Here is a 10196-nt window from a genome sequence, read left to right on the forward strand (position 1 = left end):
TGGAGATGATCCCAGCACTTTGGGAGGCCGAGGTGGGCAGATCACCTGAGGTCAGGAGTTCAAGACAAGCCTGGCCAACATGGTGAAACCCCTTCTCTACTAAAAGTACAAAAATTAGCTGGGCATGGTGACGGGCACCTGCAATCCCATCTACCCCAGGGGGCTGAGGCAGGAGAATCGCTTGAACCCAAGAGGCAGAGGTTGCAGTGAGCTGGGAGAGATTGTGCCACTGCACTCCAGCCTGGGTGACACAGCGAGACTTTGTTTCAGAAAAAAACAGGCTGGGCACAGTGGCTCACACCTGTAATCCCAGCACTTTGGAGGCCGAGGCAGGCGGATCACCTGAGGTCAGGAGTTCAAGACCAGCCTGGCCAACACTTTGGGAGGCCGAGGTGGGTGGATCACAAGGTCGCGAGTTCAAGACCTGCCTGGCCAACATGGTGAAACCCCATCTCTACTAAAAATACAAAAATTAGCCGGGCGTGGTGGTGGGTGCCTGTAATCCCAGCTACTCGTGAGGCTGAGGCAGGAAACTGTTTGAACCCAGGAGGTGGAGGTTGCAGTGAGCCAAGATTGTGCCACTGCACTCCAGCCTGGGTGACAGAGTGAGACTCTGTCTCAAAAACAACAACAACAACAGCAAAAGAAGCTGGAGATGAAAGGGAGAAATGAGAATTTCACCATAAGGTAAGGATATGGAGTTCTAGTAACTGAAAGTGGGTAGTTTTTGGGGGGCCCAGTTCCCCTCTTGGGTGAAAGAAGTGAACAGAAGTTCACAGCAGGTGAGGCTGTGGATCCCGGAAGTGAGCCAGGGAGAAATAACTAAAGGGGTCCCGGGAGCAGACATCGAAATTCCCGGAAAAAGTGGTGATAGGCTCCCAGAAACGGACCAACTGAAATGCCGGAAGTGAGCCTCAGACATCCAGGAAACAGAAACCTGGATCCCCGGAAGGAAACCAACCAGCAGCACTCCTCACCCAGAAACGTGAGAGATGCCTTTTCCAGGAGCGCAGGCCAGAGAGGTAGATCTCCTGCAGCACAGGGGCACTGAGTTCCACTTCAGCCCCGTCCGAGGTCAGCGACGTTCGGAAGCCCACGGCCTGGTGCGCTTCAGCCATGTCACGCTGGAGCCCTGGGAGTCGGGCAGAGTCACTCTTCAGGGCCCCAGCCCCTCCTCCCTCAGACTCAGGAGTCCAGGCTCCCAGCCCCTCCTCCTTCATACCCAGGAGTGCAGGCCCCAGCCCCTCCTCCCTCAGATCCAGGAGTCCAGGCCCAGCCCTTCCTCCCTCAGATCCAGGAGTCCAGGCCCCCAGCCCCTCCTCCCTCAGACCCAGAAGCCCAGGCCCCAGCCCCTCCTCCCTCAGACCAGGGATCCCACGCCTCCAGCTGCCTCTTTGCGCTGACCCAGGACTAGCTCATCCTTCTCTAAGCACCTGAGGGGTCTTGCGGGTCCTGGTTTGTAGACCCGGAGGTTTTGAGGGAAGGACGTCAATTCGGGGCCTCTGGGAACGCGTAGAGAGGCCAGAGGGATAGCTCGCGTTAACCCCTTTACCTGCTCTGCCAAGAACATGGTGCGGGGGCAGTGCCCTCCCCCCTAATACAGGACTCTGAAGATTCGGGGGTAGGTGGAGGAGGGAAACTGGTCCAGGCTGAGTTGCGGGGTCTTGAGAAAAACATTAGTTTTAGACCCATATGAAACAAACACCTATTAGATATTGACGCTGTCCACCCCATTTCCGCTTCTCATGCCAAGGCAAGGGGGGTGGTGTCTATAAATTCATCTGCTCTGAGGTGGCCCAGCGTCCCCTCCCCCTGCCCGGGCTGGAGAGGATGGGGAAGGAAGCACCCACTGCGCATGCCTCGCAGCCTGGGATGCTGAGACTGTGAGCGGAGGCGAGCGTCGAGGACAAGTGATGGAGAGGCTTGCACGCCCAACCCTAGACACAGGACTCCAGCCCCCTCAGGAGGCCGAGCCCCTGGGGTCCAATACTTACCACGTTGAATCAGGGGTCCGCTGATCGGATCCTGGGGTCCAAACCCGAGTCCACCCCCGCCCCCGGATTTTGAGCGCCGGCCCCAAATCTCCCGCTTGCGTATGTCCAATCCCAGTGCAAGGAGTCCACCACCGGGTCGACGGGCCTTTGGAGTCCTGCCCACTCCCAGATCACCGTCACCCAGAAACCCCGATTCCTGTCTCTAGTGTCCCTAGCCGGGTATTCAGGTCCCGGGTTTTATCCCCGCCTCCTTCCAATCCCCGCGTTCTATCCCCGCCCCCTTAGAGCCACGGCGTCCAATCCCCTCCATCCGTTCGATCCCCAGTCCTCTGTCTCCTTTTACCCGGCCAGATTCTCCACCATTTGGCCGCTCGCATTCTGCGCAGCTGTTCCGAACTCGGGTTTCTGGGCTCCTCACTCGGCCCATTGTCTCTTAATCTCCTGTCTCTTCGAGGAACAAGGCTCAGCTGGGAGGCCACAGCCCACCCCTAAGTGCATTGTAACGTCAGGCGCGTAGGGTGCCGGAGCAAATCTCAGCCCTTTCACGCCAGGGAGGGAGGAGGGATGTTTGGCGGTAACGAGGGCCCACCAAAACCACCCACGGAAGGTGCATGGATTGAGTTGGCAAGAAGGAGGCGCTACAGCGGGTTGGATTCAAGGTAGACAGTGGGACTTCCGTGAGGGAGAAGCAGCATGGATAACGGAGAAGGGTGTATTAGAGACCCAGCCCCGACTGAGAGGTCGAAATAGGTACAGGGAAGCAGAGACTGAAACACGGAACTCTCGTTTATTCGGCTTTGGGCGTCAGTGTTCTTCCTCCAGCCTGGTCCCTTGTGCTCCTGGGTCCAACCTAGTCACAGCCCGGGGAGGGACTGGGGAAGACGGTTTCAGGGGCTGGAGTTAGGGGAGAAGACACGTGGGGTAGAAGCTCCAATATACGGATAGGCAAACTGAAGCCGAGGAGGGGACGAGCCGTGCCGGAGGTCACCCAGCGAGCTGGACACTGCGCTGGCCCCCTCGCTGCAGGCCGGAGTCCTGGGAACCGAGCCGGGCTTCCGCCTCGCGCCACTGGCGGCGCCCATAGCTGTAGGGGTCCTGGGGCTCGCGGCTGGCCTTCCCTGAGGGCTCCTTGGTGGAGGCAGAGCGAATCCATTGTATGATCTCCGCCAGGCGGTGGGTCCGGCATAAGCCCAGGTAACAGACGTGCCCGCGGTGCTGGGGGACCTGGTGCTGGCCTCGCCTGGAGAGGGAGCGTGGGAGAAAACCGGGTTCAAACCGAATTGAGAAATGGGGCGTGATGGAGGTGGGCACCCAAGCACTCCAAGACCAGCGGAGAGCGCTTACAGATCACCCGGCCGTTCCGCGGCCGGGAGGGGGCGCGCGCCCTTTACGGTCTCCTTCCCGCCCCGTCCCTGCTGCCACCGAGGTTTCTCACCTGGCTGCAGTATCCGGGTCCCCTGGGCGGAGAAGGCGAGGAGCAACAGCAGGATGAGGATGTGGGCAGGGCGGGTCAGGATCCGTGGCCTGGAGTTGCAGCCACACGACCCCATTCCGGCGCCAGGCTGATCGCCTCTGGGTGCGGCTCTGGAGCCAGGAGCCAGGGCCAGTCCCCACTTCCCAGGCGGGGAACACTGAGGCCAAAAGTCTGTGGGAAAAGGCCGCACCACACCAGAGGGGCAGGATTCGAACCCGGGTCCCAGCTTCACGCACCGCGGCTCCAGAGCCCTCACTGGGGGTGCAGGTCACACCAGCGCTGTCTATCCCCCTGGGAGGTCTGTGGAGACTCGCCCACCTTAAAGCATGGGGAAATGGGGCGGGGCCGATGACACCCACAGGTAGAGCTAAGCAGCGGGATTCCACGAAAAGGAGTGGAGGCAGGGAAGCGCTGGCTCCGGTTGTAGATGTGACCTCACCCTCACCCCGTAGTCGTCGGGAAGCTGTTTAGAGACCCTGGAACCTCGGGGGGGCCAGGCAATGCAGGACGAGTGCGCATGCGGCCCCCTGGAGGGTGTGGAGCGAGGGAGACGACAAACACACAAAGAAACGCCCCTCCGTTAGAAAACAAGGCCAAGGTGTCAGACACCCGCCAGTGAGGGCTCCAGATGCACTGAAGCAGGTGTAGCCAGGGCTGTGTCAATGTGGAGGTCCAGTGCACAGTGTTGTGGGGACCCAGGACCCCATGGCCAGGCTCTGAGGGTGGAAGGGTGGGTGCAGACTCCATGGCTGCAGCAGAGGCAGAGGGGCCTCGTCTTCGCCTCTGTAAGATGGGTAGGCCCTGCCACCTTTGAGCTGCAACTCCCACTGACCTCCATGGAGGGCAAGTCCCCAGCCCTAAGCCCCAAGCCATGCTAGGGGAGGAAGCAGGGCCACACCCCCACAAGAAATTCTATCCTCCCCAACATACACCCCCAACCCACTCAGTGTCCCCGGCTGCAGAGGACTGGGCACAGTTGGGCCTTGGAGGGACCCAAACAGGAAAAAACAGCCAGAGAGGTACAATGTGAGTGTTGGGGGAAGGTGGGGAGACTGTTCTGGGAAACTTGAGGGCTGGCTGTGCTGGAACGCCAACCCCATCCCCTACCAGGCAGGAGGACACAGGGGCACCGCAGAGGGGAGGGGCGCAGACCCAGGAAGGGATGAAGAGTGGGACAAAGACCCTGAGAGAGAACCGTGGAGGGGAGGGAGCCTGAGAGAGAGCCATGGAGGGGAGGCAGCCTGAGACAGCCGAGGAGGGGAGGGAGCCTGAGAGAGAGCCGTGGGGGGGAGGGAGCCTGAGAGAGCCGAGGAGGGGAGGGACCCTGAGAGAGAGCCGTGGAGGGGAGGGACCCTGAGAGAGAGCCGTGGAGGGGAGGGAGCCTGAGAAGGAACTAAGGAAGGGGAGATGCAGATCCACAGAATGGCAGCCACCAGCAGGCTCCAAGGCCGGTCCCCCCACTGCTCAGGCTGGCACCTCAGCACCTGCGAAGGGAACCCCAAACCTCCTTTGCCCCCAGGAAATGGAACCAGACCCCAGCTGAGGATTTATTGGCGTAAATGCAACCATATAAAAACATAAGTTATGAAAAACACAGTCACGATGTGCCCTCCCCATCCCCCCAGCCCAGGCCCCTAAAACCCCCTTCTGTGGGAAGAAGGGAGAGGAAGGGGGAGCCCCGAAACCGCCTAGGAACGCTCAGCCCCTGGGCCCGTGCAGGGCGGGAGAGCCGGGCCTCAGCGCATCCGGTAGTCAGTGGAGCAGGACAGCTCGCACAGCTGGCCCTTGAAGTCCAGGTCGATGGTGAAGTCCAGGTCCCGCTGTGGGGAGAGGGCGGGCATGAGGGCGGAACCCACCAAAAGGTGGTGGCAGGGGGGTGCAGGCAGGCCATGCGCTGGGCTCCAGCTTCCTGCCCATCTCCACACTGCAGACCCCAACTGCTGGTCCCACCCTAGCAGCTGCCCTGACTCTGTCAAGGGACAGCGCCACGTGGACACCCTCAAGCCCACTAGGTTCACTCAGGAGCAGAGCCTGGCTGCTATCCCTTGCCCTTGGATTTCTCCATCAAGACGTTCCCCATCAGCAACGCAGTGATTGCTTCTTTCATAAAACAGAAAACCTCTCCCAAGCCCGCTTCTGCTCAGGCGAACGCTCCAGGGAAACGCAGCGGCCCAGCCTCTGTCTCCGCTTCTCCTCCCAGGCTTCCTGAAGACCCCCCACACCCTCCAGCACATGAAGAGGGGATCAAGTTGCCAACAGCCCCAAGGACTCCTCCTCCCTCTCCAGTATCTGTTTCCCAGCTAGCGCCATGGCCCCAGGGGCTACAGGAGTCTTTGCAGGGGGTGGTCCTGTGGTTGTAGGACGTTTACCAGCCCCTGGCCCCTACATACCAGATGCCAGGAGCACCCCTTCTCCAGAGTGACAACCACAAACGTTTCCACAGATGGTGACCAACGTCCTCTGTCGGGGGTGGGGGGCACTGAAACTGCCCAGCTGACAACTGCTGCTGTCACGGACTCGAGGGCGTCCCGGGGCCCACATTCCATGACTGCCCTGAGTGCCACCCACCCTCGCACCCATGGGCCGGGACCCACTCTTCCAGCCCACACCACTCCCGGTGACTCCAGGCTCCCAGCCTTCCATCCTCCTGCCTGCTCAAACCCGCCACACTGGACCTCTCTGCCCAGACCCTCTCTCCCAGAAGCCCCCCCAGCTCCCCTGGAAACCCCCTGATCTCAGGTGATGGCAGCTCCTACCAGGTGCTCAGGAGGAAAAAGGGGGAGTGGAAAACAAAAAGCTGCCTTTCTCCTCCTCTCATGCCTCCCACCTGGGCTAGCAAACCCTGTGCGCTCTACCGGGGCCGCCTCTTGCCCTGGAGCTCACCCACGCCAACACCTGTCTGCTCTGCTCCCAGCCTGACAGAGGTCACCTCCCACTAGCATCACCATGTCACTGATCCCCTTGTGTAGACTGGAAGCACCAGGAGGACAGGGCTTTGGCCTGGGTCCCTAGGCCCATCTTCCAGTAAATGCTAAGAAATCTGCTGTGTAGACAGGCGTGGGGCTGAGGGGCTCAGGGACCCGGGAACAGGCAGAGACACTCGCCCCAGCTACCCCCATCCCCTACGCTGCCACCATTCCCCCCCACCACTGCCCCTATCCATGCTCCCCACCCCGGCTGCCGCCCTCCTGCCCAGCTGCCCAGAGCCTCACGTTGTTCTTGGCATTGGGCCGCATGCCGATGGTGCCGAAGATCTCCTCGCCCGTCTTCACGGTCAGGTAGTCCTCCATGTAGAACACCGTCTGCTTCCAGTGCGTGTACGGCGACTCAGGGCCTGGGGGCGCGGGCGGGTCAGCTGGCCTTGGCCTGCTGCCCCGGCCCCAGTCTTGTGTTCCCTCTGTTGGAATGCCCACCCCCGACAGCTGACGGGACTGCTGTCCGTGAGTCACCTCCCTGTCATTCAGCTTTGGAGACAGGGACCGTGTCAGGCTTTTGTGGATGAGGAAACTGAGGCACTGCACACTCAGGTCACTTGCCCAAGGCCACGTGACTGCTACATGGCAGAGCTCACACTGGAACACACATGTCCCCATGGCTCCCTCTGCCCGTTTCTGTCACCCCCTCCACCATGTGGGTGCCCCTCGGCCCTGGCTCAGGAACAGCCCCCCGCCCTGCGGGCCCCGCCTCACTGGTGGAGAAGCCCGTCCTCTTGTGGCAGCGCGTGAACTCGATGTTGAAGTAGGCCACCAGGGCGTGCACGTAGTCATTCCGCTTCACTTGCAGGCAGAATGGGGAGGTGAACGTCAGGTCTTCCACCTTGACGGTGTAGATGTCCACCTCCTGCAGGACAGGAGAGGGTGAGCTCCGGGCTGTGTCCCCACCTCGCTTCATCCCCTCCTCCCTCCCTCAAGCTCCCAGAGGGCCTGTGACCTCATTGTCCCCTTCCCGCTGGCCCTCCCTTACTGGCACCCAGCCTCAGCTCCTCATTCACTCCTCATCCTGCCTGTCCGGCTCCCAATAAACCGCCTCAGTTTGAGCCCAGATTCTTTGCTCCCTTCTCTCCCGCACCCAAACCGGGCGCCGCCACCCTAACTCTGTCCAGAGCCCACCCCGCCCCGACCCCACCTGGCCAGACCTCCTGGAATGCAGGCACCCTGCTCCCCCCTCTCCGCGCTGCCCCCTCTCCACGCTGCCCCCTCTCCGCGCTCCCCCCTCCCCAACCCTTCACAAGTCCACCAGCATGATGGCTTCAAACGGCAATCCAAACACCAACCGAAAACCCTGCACCAGTTTCGCTGGTTCTCAGGAGGGTGGCCTGGGTGGGGTCCCTGCCCCTCCAGTCTCCTCTCCATTCCCACTCAACAGCTTCCTCCTTCCCACAGGAACCCCCGGCCAACCACCCAGCTTCACCCGGCTCACACATCCCAGCTCAACAAATACTCGTTGCCGTATTTTTTTTTTTTAAACAGGGTCGGCCGGGCGCGGTGGCTCAAGCCTGTAATCCCAGCACTTTGGGAGGCCGAGACGGGCGGATCACAAGGTCAGGAGATCGAGACCATCCTGGCTAACACAGTGAAACCCCGTCTCTACTAAAAAATGCAAAAAAAAAAAAAAAAAAAAACTAGCCGGGCAGGTTGGCCGGCGCCTGTAGTCCCAGCTACTCGGGAGGCTGAGGCAGGAGAATGGCGCAAACCCGGGAGGCGGAGCTTGCAGTGAGCTGAGATCCGGCCACTGCACCCCAGCCTGGGCGACAGAGCAAGACTCCGTCTCAAAAAAAAAAGAAAAAAAAAAGAAATAAATAAACAGGGTCTCAGAAGTTAAAAAAAGTTAAAAACAAAACAAAACACTGTCACCAAGGCTGGAGTGCAGGGATGTGATCACAGCTCACTGCAGCCTTGAACTCCCAGGCCCAAGAGATCCTCCCGCCTCAGCCTCCTGAGTAGCTGCAACCACAGGCACATCTCGGATCCCAGCCTGGCCCCCTGCTCTTCTGCAGCGTGTGCACCCGCTCATCGCCCCGGGTCCTGCCTTCCCGTGTACGGGCTGTGGGCTTTAGCTACCAGCTGCGGGTGTGTCCTCTGCCGGACACCAAGTGCCAAGCGTGGTTCTCACACGGCAGCGCTCACAAAGATGTTTAAAGGATGAAATGTCTTTCCTGGGCCTCTAGCACCACCTCTGGCTGGCAGGTCAGGCTCTGAGACCTCAGGCCAACACTCTGGGCCCCAAAGTCCCATGCCAGGGCCAGGTGATGGCCTCTCTTTGGTTTCAACCCAGGGGGCACCTGGCCATGCCCACCCCCGGCCTCACCTTTATGAGGCAGGCGTTGGTGACCAGCTGTTTGGGGTCCACCACATCCACTAGGGGCTCCTTGATGGCCACATCTTTGATGCAAGACATGTCGAAGCCATACACGTTCTCCCACCCTGGGGAGGCAGGCAGGGAGGGGGTGAGCCCGCGGTAGCCCACCCGGGGCCCCGCCCGCCCGCTCCCGGGCCACGCTCACAGTGGATCTTGTAGTCTTTGTACTGCCGGTCCTCGATGGCCGTCACATACAGCGTGGCCCGGTCTGGGAAGATGAGGCCATCGGGCGCCTGCAGAGGGGCAGGGCGAGGCATGAAGGGTGGGGCCTGGCAACGCTGCCCTGACTCTTGCCCCCGAGATGTGACCTTCTGCCCTGGTCTGAGCCACCCTCATGTCGCAGCGGCACTCACCCCTCACCCCCTGGTCTATTTCCCACACGGCCGCCAGAGGGCACCCAGGGGCACCTCAGTCAGCTCCTGCCCCTCGAGGTTCTGGGGATCCTCAGACCCTCCCTGGCTGCTCTGAGAGGAAAAGCAAAGTCGCGCGGGGTCCCATGAGGCCCCACAAAATCTGCACATGCCCTGTCACCCCTTACCTCCACTGCTCCTCCTGCTGCCCTTCTAGACCCTCCTTCCACATGGGCCTCCCTGCTGCTCCACATGCAGCAAGGGAACACCTGCCCTGGCCACCCCTCCACATCTTCATCCAGCTCTCGGTCACCTCACCTCTCCCGGGGAGGCCTGCTGGGGCCGGAGCACCTGGGCTAGTGCCCTGCTACAGTTTTCCTGTTCCTACAAACCCCCCCACATTGCACCATCTCCCACCAGGGTCTGTCACACCTGGTTCGGGCTGTGGCCTTCTAACACCTTGCAGCCACACCCCCATAGTAAGTCCCGTCTGTGGGAAACATTGAGTGCTTTTGGCCCCCAGCCCACGCGAGCTGCAGCCGTCCGCTGGGGCCTCACCAGCCACTTGTCCCGGGCGTAGAGCACGGTGTTGAGCATGGACTCGTAGAAGAGGCAGTAGCCCATCCACTCGCTGATGATGATGTCCACCTTCTCCACCGGGAGCTCTACCTCCTCCACCTTCCCCTTGATGATGGTCACCACTGCGGGCGGACAAAGGCGGCCACGTCAGCCCCCAGGAGGCTTGCCCCTCACCTCCCCTCCCCCGGGGGCCACAGCCTGGGGACCCCACTCAGTTCAGAGAACTCGGTGAGCAGAAGCCATGAACCCTCTTAACTGTTTTAAAATTCATACATGGCTCTGGACATTTTTGAGGCAGGAGCAGAAATTTTATGTGAACTGGGTATCAGGCAATGTAATGATTTTTTTATTTTTGTGTTTTTTGAGACGGAGTCTCGCTCTGTTGCCCAGGCTGGAGTGCAGTGGCGCGATCTCGGCTCACTGCAAGCTCCGCCTCCCAGG

The 10196-nt window shown here is 60.7% G+C and overlaps 3 protein-coding genes across 7 annotated transcripts in view; all 3 read right to left on the bottom strand.

Annotated features, from left to right (window-relative positions):
* Positions 1 to 2225, bottom strand: part of CPT1C (carnitine palmitoyltransferase 1C) — a 36422-nt gene extending 34197 nt beyond the window's left edge. The window contains exons 1-3 of the mRNA XM_011966070.1: positions 1995 to 2225; positions 1434 to 1502; positions 978 to 1132 (exon numbers count right to left, since the gene is read on the bottom strand). Coding sequence (XP_011821460.1) covers positions 978 to 1118 — 141 coding nt within the window. The 5' untranslated portion in view covers positions 1119 to 1132; positions 1434 to 1502; positions 1995 to 2225. The remainder of the gene's footprint in view (positions 1 to 977; positions 1133 to 1433; positions 1503 to 1994) is intronic.
* Positions 2226 to 2759: 534 nt separating this feature from the next.
* Positions 2760 to 4644, bottom strand: ADM5 (adrenomedullin 5 (putative)). The gene is given in 4 exon segments (XM_011966020.1): positions 2760 to 3135; positions 3138 to 3234; positions 3430 to 3445; positions 3448 to 4644. Coding segments are annotated over 4 exon segments (501 nt in total). The 5' UTR covers positions 3545 to 4644; the 3' UTR covers positions 2760 to 2844.
* Positions 4645 to 5002: 358 nt separating this feature from the next.
* PRMT1 (protein arginine methyltransferase 1) overlaps positions 5003 to 10196 on the bottom strand; it is a 12306-nt gene continuing 7112 nt past the window's right edge. For 4 of the 5 annotated variants that reach the window (XM_011966015.1, XM_011966014.1, XM_011966017.1 and 1 more), the window contains 6 exons: positions 9735 to 9877; positions 8972 to 9059; positions 8776 to 8891; positions 7158 to 7308; positions 6681 to 6802; positions 5003 to 5288 (listed from right to left, as the gene is read on the bottom strand). In XM_011966015.1, coding sequence (XP_011821405.1) covers positions 5205 to 5288; positions 6681 to 6802; positions 7158 to 7308; positions 8776 to 8891; positions 8972 to 9059; positions 9735 to 9877 — 704 coding nt within the window. In that variant the 3' untranslated portion in view covers positions 5003 to 5204. The remainder of the gene's footprint in view (positions 5289 to 6680; positions 6803 to 7157; positions 7309 to 8775; positions 8892 to 8971; positions 9060 to 9734; positions 9878 to 10196) is intronic. The other variant, XM_011966019.1, reaches the window with a different exon arrangement.

The sequence above is a fragment of the Mandrillus leucophaeus genome, unplaced genomic scaffold (genome assembly GCF_000951045.1).
Source record: "Mandrillus leucophaeus isolate KB7577 unplaced genomic scaffold, Mleu.le_1.0 Scaffold74, whole genome shotgun sequence".
Classification (NCBI taxonomy): domain Eukaryota; kingdom Metazoa; phylum Chordata; class Mammalia; order Primates; family Cercopithecidae; genus Mandrillus; species Mandrillus leucophaeus.